The sequence below is a fragment of the Drosophila sechellia genome, chromosome X, assembly GCF_004382195.2.
Source record: "Drosophila sechellia strain sech25 chromosome X, ASM438219v1, whole genome shotgun sequence".
NCBI lineage: Eukaryota > Metazoa > Arthropoda > Insecta > Diptera > Drosophilidae > Drosophila > Drosophila sechellia.
Genome location: NC_045954.1, coordinates 4,611,809 through 4,633,582, shown reverse-complemented (window position 1 = coordinate 4,633,582; position 21,774 = coordinate 4,611,809). Strand labels below are relative to the sequence as shown.

At 41.9% G+C, this 21,774-nt stretch overlaps 2 protein-coding genes across 2 annotated transcripts in view; both read right to left on the bottom strand.

The window, feature by feature from the left end:
* Positions 1 to 21,774, bottom strand: part of LOC6612458 — a 62,295-nt gene that overhangs the window by 22,732 nt on the left and 17,789 nt on the right. The window contains exon 2 of the mRNA XM_032725089.1: positions 11,927 to 11,985. The gene's annotated coding sequence lies outside the window, so the exon portion shown is untranslated. The remainder of the gene's footprint in view (positions 1 to 11,926; positions 11,986 to 21,774) is intronic.
* LOC6612459 lies at positions 4,222 to 6,098 on the bottom strand. Its single transcript, XM_002036931.2, has one exon. The coding sequence runs from the start codon at positions 5,927 to 5,929 to the stop codon at positions 4,319 to 4,321; it is 1,611 nt and encodes a 536-aa protein (XP_002036967.1). The 5' UTR covers positions 5,930 to 6,098; the 3' UTR covers positions 4,222 to 4,318.

Below are 21,774 nucleotides of genomic sequence, written 5' to 3'. Positions count from 1 at the left end.
TCGTATTAATCTGGAGATGCGAGTGTTTACTCGCAAATGGGCAAAAGTCATGGCGTAGACCACGCACTCTGCTGTCCAACGATTTGTAAGCGAATTTTCCGGAGTTTTCTTTTTATTCCCTGCCTGTCCGTTGGTTTCACATTTTTTTTTTATAGGTGTAGGTGGGCATATTTTGCATACATATGTGTGCGAGTAGTTTTTTGGCCATCTCTCAGCCGGCAAACGAGGCGGGAAAATGGGTGGAAAATCGGTGGGTGGTGAGGTAGCACCTAGAGAGAGAAAAAAATGGGAAATTTGGAGCCGTGCTAAAGACGAACGTGCCTGTTGTTTAGTGTTGCATGTACTTGCGACTGGGTTGGGCTGGCATTTGGGGATTTATTTGCATTTCACTTTTGCTGCGCTGCAAATAGTTTGCCGCAATCTGTGCCCCCCTGTGTGCTGCGTCTCTTTCCCTTTCTCCCGTTTGCTGGTTTTCCCAGCTCGCGTGGTGTTTGAAAATTTATGAACTTTTCCATATAGATATTTTAATTTTTTTGTTGTATGCAGTTCCTTACCAAGCATTTGTACCTGTCTCTCGCCTTCTCATTCATGCCCTATGTGTGGCTCTCTTTCTCGCCACCCATATCTCCGTCTCTCTCGCTGTCTGCCATGATGCATGACTATGTAAATAGACACTTTTACACTATGAACACTCTCTCTCTCCCTTTCTGCATACTTGATGAACAATAAAAAAATATGCCGCTCGGCCATTTGCTAGCACAAATTGTGTATCATTTTAGTTGACAATTTGGCCCGGAAATATTTGAACAAAGTCAAAAGGGACATCCTAATTATTTTTGCTAAGCTGGTAATGGAATTCATGTTGTGGGCGAAAAAGTTTCAGGTAGCTTGGCTTCAAATAAAAAGTTATTAAATATTTCTGCACATAAAACAAAAATATCTGCTTTATTCTGTTGGTTTGATATGGGTTTCGTTTAGCTTGCAGCTATGAAAAACTAGAAATCGATTACGCAAATACATACATGCTCGCGGATATGCATTTATATTTGCTTTCGGGGTGTACTAACAAAGATCCACCTGCCACATCCTGTCAAATGAATCTGGCAAATGCTCATGCTGATATATTCATGAGTATTTTGGAATGCGTTTTGACATCAACAAAACGTGTTGGGTAACTATATAAACAGGTGGGTGGGTTTGGTTTGCTGGGTGACTCGGATAATGGCTGCTATTTGCGGCTGACCACATTATTATGCAATTGCCGCACTATAATGAAATGTGATTTCGGACTAAACATATTTAATTTCGGTTTCGCTTCATGTAAATTTTAACGAGGCAATTGGTTAATCATATTGAAAGCGACGACCAAGGCCTGTCATCAATTATGGACAAAGCATCTGGTGTTTTATCATTACTAACACAAATCGGACACTGTTTAAACGTGCTCTATTCAGTCACTTTTAGCTGCCTCATACAACGTTGCTCAACACTACAGAATAATTGATGTCATAGGAAACTACTCGTACAGCAGGTAAGTATTTTCGCGTTACGCTCAAGCAAGATACATTCACAAAGTGCTTTATCGTCGTTGACATAACTTAGACACCGTTATCCAACACTGCAAATTATTTATTTTAATAAATTAAATGCAGTTTGGCGCATACAAACGAGCGCATCAGCATGCATATTTCATATATCACAAAAAGGATGAGCCGGCAGCGGTAGTTGGTTGGCTGGTTGGTGTACCATACATTTTTATAAACTACCCAGCTGAAGTGAGTGGCCCGAACTCATGCATATAGAAATGATATGGAAAAAGGCGAACATAAATTACTTTTATATTTTGTCGCTATTTTTATATTGCCAACACTTGCTCGGAAATTGCGCGATGAAACGACGCTGCCCAGGAGCGGAATAAAATGGAAATGGCTGGGCGCTGCGGTGGGGATCCGCAAGAAAATTGCCAGCCCCAGTGCAGTTTGTAGTTTGTAGCCAACGTTAATGCGCCCATCGCCACCCACTTTTCCTGAATAAGCACAGGCACATGTGAATGCCGCGATATTTACGCGAGATATGCAGCAGCGAAAGCGCCATATTTCAGTTAACAAAAAGCCTCCGAATAAAAACAAAGCGCAACAAGAGAGCTAGCCACTAACATTTAGTCCAAACCGGCTAACACTTTTATAAATAATTTAAAAAAAAACCTATAGTACAAGGTGAAGGAAAAACAAAGGCATGATTTGAAAGATTTGGAAGATTTCCGTCACCGAAATGAATGGTTTCTTTTGTGTTTCCGATTAAATTAGCTGCATTTCAGCTGCGTCTGTTTGAGACAGAAAATTAGCTTTTTGTTGGCTCACTTTTGACACATTTGCCAGATACAAAGGCGCTAAATCTGGGCATTGAAATGGTGACTTAAAATGCTAATTAATAACAGGATTTTAATGAAATATAATGCTAAATTAAAGCTTCTTTAAGTTGGAAATACTCAAAGTACAATTACGTTTAAATATTTGATGTTTTGTGTTTCATTTTAGTGGAAAACACAAAACCATATAACCATACACAAAAAATTTAATTAAATTGAAATGTAAAACAATTTTCCAATGAAAACCTCGCTCTCCATTTGTTTTCCCTTTGCAGTTTGGCAACCGCCTTTTTTTTGGGTAGAATTTAGGAATACACATACAAAAAATATAAAGTTATAATCGTTAAAATCATTAAATGTTATTTTATAATTTTCTGCAATTTTATTATCATTAAGTTGGGTATTGTTATCCCACAGAGAAATTCTTACTCTCGTATTCATATGATGTTATTGTTGATTTATTATCTCGTTTAAAATAAAACAATTACCGCATAACATGTGTTGAGTTGGTCAAAATAATGTACAAAGTACGGCTTGGTTGCTACCCATTTTCCTAGAAGTGAGTTTTGGTTGTCAGTGAAACACATTTTCCGGGAGTTATGTGTGTATATAAATGTATATATATATGTATATGTTCTTCTGTATGGGGAGTTACCTTCGCATTTAGCATTCCTAGCAGGCAAATGAACTCACTTGAATAATCGCCACTCTGGGAGTTATCTCGCACTTTAAATACGTTGGCGAATTTTAATGAAAACGTCCTTTCAACGCAAGATAAATTATTCAAAAGTTTTCCACTGCCGCAGAGCAGAAGATTTCCACCGTTGATGTCGTTGTTGTTGTACTTTTGTTGTTCTTGTCGCCCAGCATTTTCGCATTTTATTTGTGTTGCCGGCCATTCTTATTTTTTACCTTTCCGAGTCTGGTGCTATTTTTTGTGTGTTCATTTTTTTTTTTAATTTTTTGCATTGTTCGTCGGACATTTCAGTTGCAGGCAACTCTGGACGGGCCGCGCTGCCCTTTCACCCTTTCCGCCCACTTCCTGGTGTCCTTGTTTTGTTTGCCGGCCGCTTTCAAGTGCGAAAACTCTCGGATGAGATTCATTCAGTGATTTTCTCACCTCGATCTATCCTTCTCGTTCTTGGCGGCTATCGCGCCCTCTTTCTCTCCTTTCAGCCGACTGTCAGTTTGACAGAAATCGCCTGCAGTTTGGCGGGACTGTACTTTTATCTTCTCGTTTGACGTCCTGTATTTTTATATTTTTTTTCTGCATCCTTCGTTGCGCACATCTGAATTAAAGACCTTAATTGTTTTTTGCCACTGTTTGATACCAACGTTTGTGCATTGAATAACATTTTAAATTTGCACTCAGGTTTTGCTTCCAGTGTAAAGCCGGCAGCAGCTTAAATAAATGTCAGACTGAACTATTAGTGCATTATTTAATCGGTTTGGCACACACCTTCACCTGCTATCCGTGCACCGCATTTGCAAGCTTTTTAAATTCAAATCTTTATATTTTAAATAACCGGAATGGAATGAAATCTCCTGCTGAGTGCAACGTGCGTTGATAACCGCAATGGTTTGGTTGCCTCACTAAAAGCCCTCCGCAAACTCCCCCTTTATCGCACACACAGTCTTTCCACAGGATTTGACCATTTTTATGTGGCGACTATGAAACGAAACTGGAATTTAAATAATGGCAATGAAAACAACGAAAGCATTTTCGCTCTTATAAAAATCTTATTCGGTATGCAAGCTGAATTCGGGTCATTTATTGTACTGAAAAATTTACAATTTGTTACGTGAAATTTTTTGGTAAGAAAAATTAATATGGTTGAAGGAACATTACGATTTTTTCAATTAAAATTTCGTAGTCGGATGAAAATAAATGTGTTATACTGCTGGAATTTTGGTGGAACTTTAGTTTTAGTTATAGCTTCCGTTTCCGCTTTAGTTTGTCGGCTTCGCGGCTTTATTTCCGGTTTTCGTCTCCAGTTCTGGTTGTAGTTCCAATTCAGAATCTATGTGTAGCTTGGTAGTTATCGTCTCTTCAGCCACCTTTCGTACTGTGTCCTTGATCCAATCAAACACTTCATCCTTAATAGTTTGCTCTACTCGATTGTTGATTGGTTTTACCAAGTTAAATATCTCAGAGCTTTTTTGGGAACCTTCTTGACTCAATTCGGCCTTTTCGTGTGATCCTGACTGCATTTCTGAGGACTCGTTATGCTTATTTTGGTCATTAACAAATTCATTTCTTTCATTGATTGATTGCTGGTTGGAGTCCTTGTCGCCCAAAGATCTCTCCTTAGCGACATCCTTGAGAACATTTTTGATCTCATTTGAAGAAGCTTCTGGACAGCCTTCCATGCTTTTCAGTAGCTGCCGACACTTGTCTTCTCCCTGATCGGCTGCGTGCTTTTCAAATTCGTCTTGCGGGTACGGAGCCGTGACTACGGGACCAGTCTCGAGTGGATTTGCTTGCTCTACGTCCTTGACTTGTTTTTGCGTTCCCTGGTCCTCAGGTATCGTCACTGAGTACATATATATAAGGAGCCCTTTTTTTACGTCACTATCTTCATCGTCTGAGATGACATTTGATTCTTCCGCGGCCTTAGTGTCTGCCTTAACTCCTTCCCTGGACATCCTTGTGACCCGTTCGAGTTGCTGTTCCGTCATCATTCTAGGGAGCGGAACATCAACCGCCTTATTTGACAATGGGAATTTTCGCACTTTATCTGACATCATTGGTTTCGGAAGCAATTGTGTGGGTAACGAAACCAGACTAGGCTCCACGTGCACAAATAGTTCCAGCTTAATGTACGGTGTCTGATACACTTCGTCGCCCTCGCCTCTCATTAAACCCATTGCCTCCTCATGGCGAAGCATCAGGTAATCATTCTCGTTATAAAGGAAGTCCTTCGGACGCTGCGATAGAAAGAAATTCCTTGTTTTCCGGATAACACTGCGCGATTGTGTGTAGCTGCGATCGAATGCAGTCAGCGTATAAAACATTCGACTCGTGGTCTCCGGGCCAATCACCCAGATAACATATATGGTGTTCTCCGGCGTATTACGCATTTTCTTCAGCATGGAATTTCTTCTGGGCAGCATGGAGGAACAAGACGTCTTGCAAATCATTAGGATCATCATTAAATGATGCTCGTACTGACGCAAAATAAGAGGGAGATCGTAATTGGAAAAACTCAAAAATCTGCGAGCTGGTCGAGTTTGCGGCTTGCCCTCGGTGCCAGCATACAGGAGTATATTCAACGCCTGCGGCTTGTCGTATTTTAACCTATTTAGATTGAAGTTTTTACGGAGTCCTTGGTCGTCATAGATGATCGCCAAGTCGGTATTCGGACTATTATTGTGCTTGCGGATCATGTGAAGCAGCATGCTCGATGGGAACACCAATTGATTACACAAGGCACATTTTCCGGGTGCCCGCGATATATGACGCAAGACATGTTTACGTTCACGATTTTTCTTTTTTTCGTCCTCATCCATTGGCGTCGCCTCGATTTTCTTACTTCTTTTCTTAGCCCTCGGAAAAGCCATTTTAAACGCCAAATTCCCGTACCTAATGCAGTGGATATATATACATAACAAATATATTAAATACTTAGAAAATTTTTAGACGTTCTGTGCTGATGTTTTGTCGAAAAGAAACCTAACTGGACTGCTTCAAAAGGTTCGAGCTGAATCGCTTGCCGACTGACAGCGTTTACACGGCCCACTTGACCAGATACTGGGCTCCCAATCGATGATGAAAACAAGGAAAGTCGGAAAACTATCTCCACGGAGTTGTGCTAACGAGCAGCACACACATACACACACGGACGGCCAACCAAGTTTTCCCTTACATTTTCCGATGGTAAAAGTGTCGAAAAAACAGGGTGTTACTGCACGTCATATATCCGAGTATTTTTGATTAAGCATTCCCCAGATACGAATTAAATCAATAACTTTTGGCTGCCCAAAAACAAATTGAATTCAAAAGTTCGAGGCCATAAAACAAAGCCACAAACTTTGAAGGCACTCGCATTCACTGCTGGACTTGGAGTTACCCAATAAAAAAATTTAAATATACAAATACAACCAATTGGTTACAAGAAACATGCCAAAGAACGCTTTGGAAAATGTTATAAAAAAAGAAAACATAATAAATATTTGCTCAATTTATTTAGAGTTCTTTGGCAAGTGGTAATTTCAGTGCGAGTCTCGCCGACTTTCGGGATCACCTGCCGTCCGTAAAAAGGTTTGCTTGCTGAAGCCCCCCTCAATAAGCGTAATGAAACGTAATTTGAATGGCTCTTAAGTGGCTTTCGGGTCAGGTGAGTGGGCTTGCAGGTAGGAATAAATATATATATATATATATATATATATATGTATGTTGGGCTGAAGGGATATGATTGTGAGCCGGGGCCAATCGTGTGAAAATTGAGCTGCCCGTTGGCCAAAATTAACTGCTCCACCGCATCCGCATCCACGGAGAACCCAGGGGCATCCAGCAGTGGGTGTGGGCGTGGCCAAGTCTTTCTTGTCCGATTTATGGCCCGGATAATGCAGGCGACTTACGAACGTTAAAATTATGCAGCCACTGCATTAAAAAGCGCTGAAAGTGTTGCACGACAAATGGCCCGGGAGCTGGCCAAAAACCCAAAGGCATTAAACGTCGAACAGATGGCATCAATTTGTACCGAAAAATCGAGCAAACCGTATGAAGAAGCTGCGGAAAATCCTCGCAAGGCGAAAGAAAGGAAAGCCACAGGGCGGAAAAGTGCGCGGAAAAAAAGGCTTAAACGAGAAACCAGTAGTTCGTTGTCAGGAAATGAATATTATATATTTAATAAATGTGAAATAAGATGGGTTGTGTTAATGTGAATATTAGATTTACATTTATTTACTAATCCTTGAATAAATGCCATGTTGAATCAGTGTTTTTGCGGACTAAATGGCGGATATTCTGTGGCCCGTAAGCTCACATCAGACAATTACTTAGTGGACAGCCAGTAGCCAGCACTCATTCCACTCGAATCAACTGGCCATGAATAAGCCGAGCACTCAAACACTCACTTGACACTCACGCTCGCACTCGAATAGAAATGGGCAAACAGCGAGTGGCCGAAATGCGAGTCGGAAAAGCCACTGGCCGTCCCGCTCTCTCATTTTCCAGAACAAGGATGCGAATGCGGATACGGATACGGACATGGACACGGACACGGACATGGACATGGACTCCGGATCGACCGGACCCATTCCGGCCATGTTGTAATGTAATGTAATGCGCGTGCTGCCAGCCGAAATAAAGAAAATGAAGCGTTACTCGCTACGGGGTCGCAGGGGGTCAAAGTTGAGTTCTCTTAAGAGGCGGACGGCAAGGGGGCTAAGGGGGCTAAGGGGGCGTGGCAGGGTCAGACTGGATGTTGGCAACAAAAGCCAAAAGTGCCACCGCGTAAAAATAAAACAACAGGACGGCCCTTCAGCGGAACATTCGCAGCCCAAGAATCGAAGGCATCGATGGGTTGGTAATGTTGGCGAGGTCAGTGCGTTTTCCCTCCCATCGACTCTTCCACTTTTCCACCCCACGTCTGTGTGCAAGAGCGTACAAGTGCAGCAGTGTGAGTGGCCGTGCACTTGTGTGAGTGTGTGTGTGTGTGCTCAACACGTTCAATATTTTATGGTGTCGCTTACAGGCAAAATGGGAGCCAAGCAAACAGATATCGAGAATCGAAAAGAGCATAAGTAGTACACGGAGAAAAAAAGCTGCGTTTTGTATGGCGTACTAGGGAATATATACTTAATAACTAACTAAAAAATAACCACGTGCAGTTGGAACTATGGAAACTAAAGCCAGGCTAAGTAACTAACTAATTAAATATTTAATATGAGTGTGAAAATAATGAGGGTTAATATCTATAATTTCTAGATTTTCAATATGCCTACGAGTTATATTCAATTTTTTTTTTGAAAATGGTGAAGGATTGAAATAAGGCATTATGGAAAATCGCTGGGTAGGCGAACTGACCTGACCTTTGGTCAATTGAAACGGTTCAAAGGGCGTTTGGCCTGCGGTCTTTAGCCCACACTCTTTTTTTATCCTTTATCCGCTTCCATTTCGCTTGCACTCTTCTTAAACACGTTCCTATTTTTCGTTTTTCTCCTTTTTATCGACGCCGCCATATAAATATCACTCTGGCAAATGGTTTTTATTGGCAGCCAGAGCCTTCAACTCAAGCTCAAAAAGGTTAAATTTGGAAAATTGGTACGTGATTGGATTCAAAGCGCAAAATAAGTGCGTCAGTGGGTTTTCGGCCGCCTTTCGACCTCTTTTCACTTATGGGAATGAAAACATACTTTTTTCCTTCCCTATTTTTTGTTTTTTTTTTGTGTTTTTTTTTTTTTATTTTGCTTTTGGCACACCACTCGCCACGATTTGTAATAAGAATGTGTTTTTTATATGTTTTGTGGTCGAGTTGTGCTGTGAAAAATTGGAACTTCTGCCAAGCCACGATGATGATGATGGCAGGCATCCAATACTCGTATATGTGTATACATATGGCGGCGATATCTGGGTTCTGGCATATACAGACATCCATAAGTTTAAGTATTTGTGGTCTTGTGTTTGATTGCCGGCCATAAAACGGTCATTTGTTTGTTGGCCAGTTTGGTACTGAAACGAAACCAAAACCGAAGCCGAAACCAATACCAATGCCAATACCAATACCAATACTAAAACCAAAATCGAACCGAAGTGAAGCGTACTGAACTGGACTGCCAGCTAATAACTGGCCATTGCTTTTTGTTCACTCCGTACAACATGGCGTATGAGTAATATTTGAATAGATCCCTCAAAAGTGGGAAATGCGGTGTGTCAGCAACAGCTGGAAAGGGCTTCGCCTGCTGATACCGAATCTCCAAACTAAGCTTATCACTTTTAAGTTTCGGTTTAAAAAACCAAATGAAACTAAAAATGTTTTTATTCAGACTATAGAGGAATCCAGAATGGTAAAGCAATCGGCTTTTCGCATCGTACCTATATTTAAAATACCTTCTGTTCGGTTTTAGACAAAAGTAAAAAAGTTGGACTAAATTTTTTATATAAATATGAAAATATTAAATGAGCTTTGTGCCATAACGTGACCAAAAAGAATCGTAGAACTCAAAGAAAGACTGTTTTGTATAGCTAATTACCGAGGCTAACTATCCTCATCATTTTTGTTCAAATTTGCACTAAAAAAAAATTTCGCCATTTTTCACATTTTCGGAATTTTTTTCATTAAATTTTCCGAAAAATGGTTAAAATTTTACATTTCTAAGCTGGAATGCCACATTGTTGGAACTTTCTTAACGAGTTCAACGATATATGGCATTCTAAAATTGGACAAGAATTATAAAAGTTGTAGGCAAAAAACTGATTAATTGGGCTTAACTTAATTAATTGGATTAATTGGGCTGCAAATTTTCGCCAAAAATATGAATATTTTATTTGCCATTTTTGTCATAACTTGCCCAAAAATGATCACAGAATTAAAAGAATGACCCTTTTGTGCTGGTAATTACCAACGCCAACTAGCCTAATCATTATTTTTTTGTTTTCCAAAAAAAAAAGAATTCTCAATTTTTTTCATTTTCGGTAAGGGGTAACATCATTAAATTTTGCGAAAAATGGTCAAAATTTTACATTTAAAGGCTGGAATGCCACTTTGTTGGAAATTTTGTGACGAATTCAACGATGTATGGCATTCTACTTTTGGACAAGAATTAGAAAATTCGTATACAATAAACTGATTATTTTGGGTTAGAAATTTGATTTTTGGCAAAAGCCAGTACAGTTCCTACAGATATATTTTTTTATTATTATTTACAAATGCCTTTGCTGCAGAATATTAAATTATGTCTGTAGGCTTACCTTAATAGAATCGTTTTACTTGCATAATTAAGGGCTTTGTTCAACACGGAAACTGATAGTTTTAAATTTCTCCAGAAGTCCTTTAAGCTGGCCAAAATATTTGCCAAACTGCTGGCAGTTCATCAATTGGGGGATAAGCTGGAAATCCGTTCGAAAAATGGCCATGGCCATTATAGCGAAATATATACACGCACTGAACTGAACCGATAATCGGACTTACGTTGGCTTTGGCCGAAACCATTTGTCCGGAATTGATAAACACCGTAAAAAGCGCAAAAAAAGTGAAACTCTGCAGCCGATGATTCATTTCACTAACCAATCAATATAATACGACAAACAATTTTATTGTTTTTAATTAAAAAGTCATCGCAATATTGTTGCTGGTTGCACGGCACATCCATAAATTTATTTATCCCCCCGAAAGATATAAACACGCAAACGCACAAATGCGCACCGCTTGTGGCACATGACAATTTACAGATTTATCTGTCACAATTTCCCCTGCCTTTATTTTGTTACTGTTGTTGTCATAATTAATTGGCATTTATAATGCGGCCAAATAAAATGGGGCCACGCCTGAATTATATGGCAACTTCGATCTGGCCCATTCCCATCGAGTTTGATGGCTTTTAATCACTTAATTGAAGCTAATTAGAACCGCAAATTCAATGTGCGCCGCTGACAATATCAGTTGCCGGTTTTCAAATCAATTCGAGCGCGGCTTAATTAAGGACTCGGGGCTCCATTTAGATGGATACGCCACTCGGATGGCTCAAATGAATCATATTCTCAAGTGCCAGGAGCCACTTACCCCGGGCACATCATTAAATCACCGCAAAAGTTTAGAAATGCATTTCATTTGAAAATCATGAACCATTCAGCAGCAACAACAACCACTACCTGGCACTCTCGACATTACAAATTACAAGCTGCTGGCTGTCAGAGCGAACCGTCGACGGTATGGGTCAGGGGTCAGGGGTCAGATGTTGGGCTTCTGCAGAAGGAAAGAAAAAAAAATAGCATGAAAAACTTTGACGAGCGAAGTTGGCGCGCAAACGAAAGGTATTTGACTTGGCCAACTCATCTCATGGACACTTAGTACATGCATAAATACACAAAATATATTAAAAATAAAAGAAATTTCACTAATTTTGAAACAAGATGCTATTTATGGTATATTTTGACTTGGTGGCTTAGATTTATAAGGTTTTTACCCATCAATCTACTTATACAGCTCAAAAGCAGGGTATATTTTAAACTGCAAAAGTAACCTGCTTTTCAGTCGGGTGTCGGCTAGTGGGCGGCCTTGGGATTAGTGGGCGTGGCTCTGTAAAGAAGGAGGAATCTCAACGATTGCAATCTGCGGCGCTTCAACGACGCTTAATGTTGACCACAATCCACAATGTCAGCCATTTATCATTCGCCTGAGCTCGGCTCAGTTTACTGGCCAACCAACTGACTGACTGACTGACTGACTGACTGAGTAACTGACAGCTGAAAGAGGGTGAACGGCAAACCGAAATTGGCGTTATGAACTCTCTGCGAAATAAGTGAGTGGAGCTGGGAGCCAAGGGGCTGCAAACTATCTGGCAAAATCCGCGCAAGTGGGTCAGGTGGGTTCTGAAAAAAGAAGTCTTACTTACCCAAAGTGAGTCGACTGAAATCGTTACTTTCTGCGGTTCGAAGTTGAATGGTATGTCTTCTGCAATAATAAATGGTTGATAAATGAGTGTATATATACAACATATATATTTAAATGATAATGCGGTTTGTACAAAAGACCCTTTTAGCAGGCATTAAATCAGAATACCATTCCTTGTTGGCCAGATAAAAACATTATCCCTTTTATGACCACATCTTAGCACTTGCTTTGTCCTTGTCTTATTCGCGTTAATACTTTTTAAGCTTTGCGTAAATTTGCCTCTTTTTTCTCCCCGTTTTAATTGCACTTCATTCTCGCGCTTTTCGGTGGCGATTTAAAATTTTATTTTCCGCCTGTGGATGGCCTATTCCCTTTTGTCGTCCCGCCTACCATTCGCTGATTAATTTAAGCGCCCTAGTAATGCATAAATTAATGTTAAATAACGACTGGCGAGCTGGCCAGCTGGCCAAAAGCAGCTGACACCGTTCGCACACTGAGAGAAACGGGTGGCAAGGGAAGGGCAAGGGGGTAGGGAAAAATTGCAACCGAATCAATCGAATCAGTTTGCTTGTAAATTCACCAACAGCATGTGCTGCTGGCCTAACACTTTTACACTGGAAGAAATAGCTCACAGTTTTAAGAAACAATTTATGAAATTTATCTAGATTTGATAAAGTACCTTTACCAACACTGTCACTTTGCCATGCGTTGTCCCCCTTTTTCGCCCAGTGCAACATCAATTATAATTTACTGTACGATGGATGCGAGTCTGTTTTTTCCGCTTCATATGCTTGGGGGTCAATTTGGTGGATGCATTCGGCCATTGGGCTCATTACGGCCCCTGTAAAATGCATTTCGATCCAGCCCCCACCCCCCCTCCGTTCGACAAATTGACATTGTGTTGTGCCCCAAAGTGGGGCACATATTGTACATGTGAGCTCGTGCAAATTTCCTAGCCCAAATTTGTAATGGAATGTGCAAGGAAATCGCTTGAAATTAATGCCCTGCGTTGAACCCCCCACACTTGTCTTTTGTGAACCAATCGAGCAAAGGTTTCCTCATTGCCCGATACAATTGCCAGTTTCCATTTTGGCCATGGAGAGAATTTCATCTTTGTTGCGGCCGATCTGCCACTTTCAGCCCGTTTTAGATGGCTTTTGTGGCTCTTAGTCTGCTAATTAACTGCAAATTGCTTTTGCCTGCAACCTATTTCCTTGCCACCTTCAGCCTTTCACTCCAAGTCGCAAAAAAAAATTGGAAACACCATAGTGTTCAGTTTCCTTTTGACCTGAGCTCGTTTTCAGTGCCTTCTCTAATCGGTTGCCATGAAAATATCGAATTAAAAGCAACATTTTGGGGCACAACCATTTGTAATAAAAAAAGCAGTACGCCTGTTGCTGATCAATTAATTCGAATGACATGCATTTGCTGCTGCCTGTGTTTTTATATTGTTCTAATTGCTCAGAATGGGCCAGAAATCGTAGGATATAGCCATCAATAGCATTGTTTTGTTGCTTTCTCTTTGACATTTACGAGACATTTTACTTTGTTCATTCAACTAATGACAGTTGATGCCGGAATATGTAATAATTTAAAATTCCTTGCTGTTGCTAACGCTTTGCAAATGGCTCTCTAACTTTTCTTGGCCCCCCAAAATGCCGTTTAATGCCGCCTAATTAATAACCCAAACTTTTGTTGCTTTCGCCATTTTGAATTTCGCAGAGCAGATTTTTTTTTTGCCACTACCATTTGTTTTGCAATCTAATTGCATTTGCTGGGGCCATTAAAGTCTTAAGAGATTAAATAAATAAATAACTGAGAAGGTTTGCAATTCCATTAACTCGAATGGAGCGAATGCCAAAAGGGAATGGAATGCGAATGTGTGTGGTATTTGAAAGGCTGTGTATGTGTGTGTGCACATTGTGCTTACATAACTCAAATAGAAATTCAAAACTCGGCCCGAAGTCGAAAACTGAGAAATTTGCATACGAAAGTATCTGATGCTGAGGAAATTCTTTGACTTCAGCATCCTTTGGCCACTGAATGCATGCCAAGCAAATGCTGGGTAGAAAAAAGAGTTGCATAAAACTGAAAAATATACTAAACGACATCGTTTTATTTTATTTTTATTTATTTTTTATGCCCCTAATACCTCACCCCCTCTCCACCTCAACCCACTTACAATTGCAGCTAGCAGAAGATGAAGGCGAGTGTGGAATACTATTAAATACACAAGGGAGGCTACTTTTAACCCAAATCTGCGGGCATAAAAGCCAGCCCGGCTAGGGTATGGGTTAAGGGTTAAGGGTTACGGGCTACAGACTCCAGACTCCAGACTATGGGTTAAGAGACGATGGCTTCAGCGGAACAGGCCACACATGAGCGCAAATAATGCACCGCTGGCGACCACGTGGAGCCTTGCCAAAGGCGCAATCGTGGGTTAACTCTGTGCTGTGTGTGTGTGTGTGGTGGGTTAAGGCGAGGGGTGTGCCGTTAAGGGTTAAAGGCAGAGGGGCACACGGGCAGCGACACTTTGCAGACAGTGGCAGCCAAACAGGCGTCGCCTGAGCTGCGCATTGATATGCATGTAACGCACTGTAGTTCACAAAGTGAGAAAAACTTTCTGGAAAATCATAGCATTGCTAAAGTATCTGATGATGCTGAAGTATGGCAAAAATAAATGATTAACATTGCAATTTAAATATAAAAATTAAAATGATGCTCCCTATTTACAATGGCCCCACTGTGCAGCTAGCAACTGGATTTTGAGGCACTTTGGCAGTTGGCTTGCGGCATTTGCCTCAGTTGCAGATGCAGATTGCATATCGCAGATTGCTCGTGTTGCAGCGTCGTGATTAAGTCGCAATTTTTACACAATATTCGTGGGGGCGTGGCCGGGCGAAAGGGGGGCGGTCGGGTGTGTCGTTTTGGCCACATAATGACATTCGCTTTGCGCTGGTCGTATAATGCAGATATTACAATATGCGGATTATTAGGCATTATGCATATGTCCCCTTTTCGCCGCCTCTGTCTTTCGTTCACTCGTTTCACGCTCCGTCTGCCGCTTATTGTGTGCTAACAATTTCTATTCATAAAAGAGTGTGCTTGCCTGTGTGCTAGTGTGTGTGAGTGTGTGCATACATACTCCTATACGAATGTGCATGTGGCATGCAAATTTATTGTGTACTTTTGCCGCCAAGTTGCGGCATGTCAATTCCCCTGCATGCAACCCCCGTCACAAAAACCGAAGTGAGCTTTTGATTTCGGATTTGCATTTGTGAGCAGCAGAATGGCGGTAGCCATTGGCGGGGGCGGCGGCATTCAGATACGGATTCGGATTTGGGTGCCAAGGTCTGCGAATGTGTCATTAGCATCGCATTCAGTGCAAGCAAAATCGCCATCAAGAGCAAAGCAACGTGGATTAATCTTCACTTTGCCATGGTTTGCCAGAGCAGAGTCACCAGCTGATATCGTAGATTCTGAATGCTTGTGAATTACTAAACATTTTTGTATAGATACCAAACTCATTTGAAACTCATGCAGTTGAATTTATAAAATCCTGTAATATCCGCAGGAATTTTGCCATTTTTGGTTCATTTTTCATGGGTTTTATACTGTAGTGCTCCATCCTTAAGCTAATGATTGGCTGTTGCCATGTTTTTTTTTCCTGCCTTGGTTATTTTTTCTTTTTTTTTGGTTATTTTTATTTAATTTGCTTTGGCGGCCACGCTGCGTATACGCAATGCGAGCACTCTGTTTCAATATGCATGAAGCCTCACTTCCTCTCTTACACGCATTTCTCTACCACACACACACACACGAGCAGACAAACACACACAGACAGCGGCACACACACACACACACACGCATGTACATATATATACATATGAGCAGCTTGCAAAGTCACTTAACCAAATAAATTTTTTGCAAAACGAGAAAAAAAAGCGAGAAACGAGTGGAGGGCGTTGGACGGCGGGGGGCGTGGCTGCCGCCTTCGCTGCGCTGTCCTTGTTGTTGCTCAAGTATTTATTTTGCTTGAGTGCGCTACAGTTTTTAAGTTTGTTTGCACTGAAAACTCAAGGCACAACTTGCAAATATTCATTACAAACAAACAAGCAAACACAGTGGCGGTGTGCAAGAGGGGTCTGTCTGAGGGGGGGGGGGGGAGGGGGGGGGGACGAACTGAAGCCAGAAGGAAGTTGTCTCGCCTTGCTTTCTCTCGACAGCGCGAACTTAATGTGATTAAAATTGTATGGCTGTCGTTGGCTGCTTGTGTTGGCATGGGAAAAAGCTCAGAAACGGAGCTCCTGTCTGCCGCTTCATCCTTGCCCCCCGCGCACTTCCTCCCTTTTGGCAGGGAATTTTTAAGAGATCTATGGGTAGCAGTTCGACGTGCCGATACCCCAGACACTTCACCATGCTCCACTTCGCTGCATTCAACATTCGCTGCCCGTAAGTATGCAACAATGTTTGCAAAGAACCTTTTCGTCGAAACTGAAGAATTCGCGGAGTTTCCCCTATAAGTCTGATAGTTCCTGTACACAGTGTTGTATCCTTCTTTATAAATACGAACTTAAGCATTATCTTAATTTTTTACATATTTTTATATTGTAGCTTGGTACAGTCAGTCATCACCTTTAACCCGCAAGCTGTCCGGTTGTGGGGTGAAAACAATGGAGAATCGTTAAAAGCAAGCACGTGCAATAAAAACAAAGTGTGACCCCATCGTCGCCGTCAAAATAGTGACTCCCTCACCGGCAGCGGAGCACTCACACTTGCGTGCGAAACACTCAGACCAACAAACATTCAAACACCCAAACACCCAAACACAAACACTCACAAACGGGCCGCAATCTTAAAGCGTGGAATTTATTCGGCCCCGCCTGATTTTATATGGCGTTTATTTTGCGATCGCACTCCCCTTAATGGATGCTTAAATAAAATTTTAGAGCATTTCAAATTTAGTGTCGAGCTTCAGTGTTTGTCATTAGTGTTTTGGCAGGCGTTAAATATTTAATGGCCGAGACAGCGTTGGAAATTTTTGCAACAAAGTGTTTGCGTTGTGTGGATAATTAATATGGCCCAAGTCTTCTTGGGCTTTTTGGGTGGTTCGTTGGTTCGGTGGATCGTTGGTTCGATGGTTTTGGTGTTGCAAAGTGGTTGTCGGGCGGCTCCAAATGTTTGCTAACACTACCCAATGCTTACATTCGTCGAAAGCTTTCGCCAACTTTTCGCCAGCGATGGCGGGCCGAAGTTACTCGAAAGCCAATTATTGGTTGATAGGGTTCTTGAGTGGTGGATGCCATAAAATAGTAATGGATATTGGCTGAAAGGGGGGGAGGAAATTAGCCATAGCGCAAGGTTATTATAATGCTTCATTTTGTGGGGGAGGGCAGATGCCGGGTGAAAGTTTTGGGTTCTGTTTTGGGTTTCTGTTTCACTATGCCACAATAACAAACTTTATTACTATACCGACCAACTTGCTGCAGCTTGTAGATTTAACTTGTTGTATATTGTAGATTTGAGCCTAAACACATACATCAATTAGCTGATTTGTATGTTTGCATTATTCATTGGCTTCGATTCAATTTTAGAATTCTGTATCGTCAATTCCCAGCCATCAAGGACAACAAATCCTAATCGAGAACAGCAGTTGGCACATCAAGAGCCTTTTATGCCTGTCTCTGTCCAACAACTGTCGCCTGCCATCTCTTTCTTTGCCGCGAATTCGCTTTTAAATTAAAATAAATTTGCTGTGGGCTTTGGCCCTAATTCACACGTGGGCTTCAGGCAATTTGCCTGCCTATTGGAAATGTGGGAGATTTATTTGTGAAAGTACACAGCAAATCAATAATCGACTAGCAGCTACCGCTTAAGTCCATATAATGTCGTGGTTAAGCTAATGCCAAGTGGATTACGAGTACCCCTGCTTTCGGTTGGCCAAAGTGCTGATCCAGCCATTCGGAAACACTGAATACCCTGTTCAAGGACCTTGTCTAGCAACAGCAGCTGTCACTTGTTCTTTTCGTGGACGAAAGTTAATTTTCCAAGCAACTTCATCGCCTAAGATGGGACATTTTTCAATGTTTACCCTCATTCATTTCCCCGCCGCCGCCGCCCCCTCCTCCCCTTTGCCCCATTTTGAGCATCACTGATTAGCATTTGAAATACGTGTTCTTGTTGCCTTGGTGGCTGGGGCTGGGCCACTAATTAGAATAAATCTAAATTGCCCGTTCTGCGGCAGTCGACGTAATGACTTTTATGCGCATGCTTAAGCTCGCAATTATCCACAGCAGCCAAAGATTAAATCGCGACAACAACAACAGCCACCGAGGAGCAGAAAAATGGGAAAATTCTGGGCGGCAGGCGGTGGGTGTAGTGCTTTTCAACCCGAAAAAGGCTGGCCCCAAAAGAAATCCCCTTTATTGATACGCTTTCTTTATTTTTAAACTTGCGGCCCTGGAAAAGGCTTAAAAACCGCAAAAATTACAAAGCACTCAATATGCCTTGAAAGGGTTGCGGGTTGCGGAAAAGCAGCTGCGGTGGCTTAAGTGAGGCATAAGAAAATAATTAAAAGCACAACAGAAAGCGATTTCAGGCGGAGATAGTCGAATGATAAATGCCCTGCGATTAAAGGAGCTTAGCCCGAGTTTCTACTTCCCCAAAAAATAAATTGTTAGTCAAAATGCAGGGGGTGTGAAGTGCTGAAGTGTTGTAAAGTGTGAAGTAAAGTGTTGTGCATTAATTGAACATCATTTCGATTAGTGGTTTGCTTTAATGTCGAAACTATCGAAACTATGTGCCAGTTTCTATAACTATCGATGCTTACGCAGCCATAAGCACTTGTGAGTACCAGCTAGATTGAATAGAATTGAAGAGCTTATGAGGGGTGCGGATATTTGGGGTTGTCTTGCCTTGCCATCCTCTTAACGCAGCCCGCAGCCCCTTTAAAAGAGCCGAATTTCGAACCCAATACGAAAAAATAACGTATACGCCACCACGTACGCAGGGACAGTGGCGAAGAACGTGTTCGGCTTTCAGGTCCTTTGTGCGCGCATCCTTGGCAAGGACTGCAAAATCGCTGGCAAAAGGGTATTCCTGGCGCTATTCCGCCTTTGTCGGCGGCAAACAAGACGAGCCAAAGCGAATATGTTTGTCAGTCAGTTGCTGGGCAAAAAAGGATTGCTAAATAAAATGCGAAATATGAAAAGGCAAACGGCAAACGGCAAGGCGAGCGCCAAAAGTGAAATGTCAAGCGAGAGGAGACGGGATAGCAAAATAAGCCCAAGTCCGAGTGAAAAGGCCAAAAGATGTTCATGCTGCTGCTGCCGGCTGCCTGATTTTCAAAGTCACTCGGAAAATCATAAATTTCCACAGGCATACACACACACACAATGGGCATGAGTGGACCGAAAGTCGAAAGGCCACCGCAAAAACGGAAGCCTCCCAGTCAAATCATTTTTCCACTGCATTAGATGAGGCCCATCTAGCACGAAAGTTGACCTTACAATTGCCATACTTATTCTTCCGGCAGGACACAAATGTTTGAGGATGCGGCTCAGGATTAGCCACATATGCAGGACCGTTACGATATCAAGCACAGAGAGAAATTTATGGCAAAAAAGTTGTAAATTTATGGGGGATACAGTTGCTTAAAATATGACACAGCTAGTAATACTTTCACTGATTTCTTGCCGTGTAGCTGGCCATTTTATTGGACTGACACTTTCCCAGGAAGCGCAACCGAAACCGAATCCGAAACAGTCTGACCCTCAATGGGCAGATGACAATGGACACGATGCTGAAGCCCATGGCGATGATGAGGTTACTGAAGATGCCTATCGCCCATTGTCTCGCATTTGTGTGCCGGATATCTGGACTGGCGGCCGTTTTCGGAAAAACTAAGCCAAGCCCACTTCTTGCCTGTTAGCCGCAAACAAAAAAAAAATAATAAAGAAAGGGGCAACGGAATCATGTTAGGAAACTGCCTTTTCCTCATCAAGTGCTGCCACTTCAGCTGCTTAAAGTTGCAACATCTCATCCATTGCCCCAAAATAGAAACTTGTCCCGAATTTTCACAGCTCATCGTTTTCTTGAACGAGATGAGCTTGCGGACTACCCACTTACCACTTATCCATAGACAATCTAAACTAAAGTAAATTAAATTAAATTAATGTTGCTTACTTCCATAATTTGCTAAGCTAATATAGTTTAAGTCTTAATTAAAAACCTAAGAATTCCCGCTGCCTTATTCAGTCTTCGTAAATCAGAGCATACATATATGAGCCTCGTCAAAGGATCTGAAGTCCCGTGAAGCCATTGAAATAAAACAAAGAAGATCTTTATCGGCGTTTCGAAGCGGTCATCATTGGGTTTCCATCGCGCTCCTCGATTGATTGGATGGTTGAGTGGTTCGCTGGGTGTTTGGGTGTTGGGCTGTTGGGCTGTTTGCCCGTTCGAATGGCTGGATGATTCGATGGACCACAAATATTGAAAGCCGCATGGCAGCGCGAGCAAATAAGTGATGTATTTTACATGGCAAAAACGGGCGAATGGGAGCAGCCCCAGCGGGTGGTTCGATGGGTGGTTTGATGGGTGGTTCCGTGGTTCAGTGGCTCGCCATTCCAGCGACAATCTGTCTATGCAAGACATGTCCTCCGTGTGCGGGTCGAAATGCAGGAAAATTATTTGCTATAACGTAATTAACATGATTTATAGACGAGCACACAACAAACAGCCAAAGGCGAACCATCCGGATACACTTGACAGCCGCTTGTCTGTGTGAGTATCTGTGTGAGTGCTCGCCATATATGTGTGCGTATCTGTGTCCGCTGTGTTTGTGCAATCGTCTGTCATGGCAACGACAACTCCAATTGACAGCTGAGCTGCACCGTTTGATGGCTCTCCTCCTTGTTCGTCCTTTCGCAAGGATCGCAAATGTTATTGCTCTGCTACACACACATATGTGTAAGTGTGTGTGTGTGTGTCTGTAATTGATTAATTTATATAGTGTGAAGTGGGCGTGGCCGGAGTCCGTCTCTGTCGCCTGCCAATTGACAAATGCCGACGGCCTCTTCTGTGGCCAACTAGTCAAGCCAACTTTTGATGGAACGTTTTAATATGTGGCCCATTTTTGCCAAGTCTAAGTGATGCTGATGGACGTTAATAAAATCCGGTTAGGAAAATATTATTTTGATGAATAGAGTCGCTCGGGTAACATGTGCAATATAGATTAAGTATACGCAGCGTTGTGCAAGCGTGTAAAAGTAAAAACGCGTAAATGAGTTGCAACCTGAATTGTGCAAATAACACATTTAATTCGAGTGCACTCCGCCCGAGCAATCGGTTAGATCTGAATAATTTTCGATTCAATTGTTTCGGCGATCCCAATGAACAAAGCGAACGGCAGACAGCAGGGCAATATTGACAGAATCGGGTATGAAATGAATTTTAATTTCATTTGATTCAAGCACATTTATGTGTAATCAAACTGAATATTGAATACGGAACACCAGAGGCGCAGCGAGCCTTTGCCGTAATTTTCGCGATTGACGTAATTGTGTGCCACTGGTGATGGCGTCGATATGCGATTGTCGATTGGGCTGGCTGGCCACCTTGATGTTTTCATTTGGCGCCAACTATTACGTATTTGCACAACGTATGCCGCTGCAAATACACTGCCTGCTGATGTACATATACATATATATATATATACATATTCGAGTAGCATTCATGAAAGTGTACATTTATTTGAAGGGCGGCGCACAGTCCATATGCCATATGTGTTTGCAATTCATTAAACATGCAGCGACTTCAATAAACATGCCATTTAATATGGCATACAGGTAT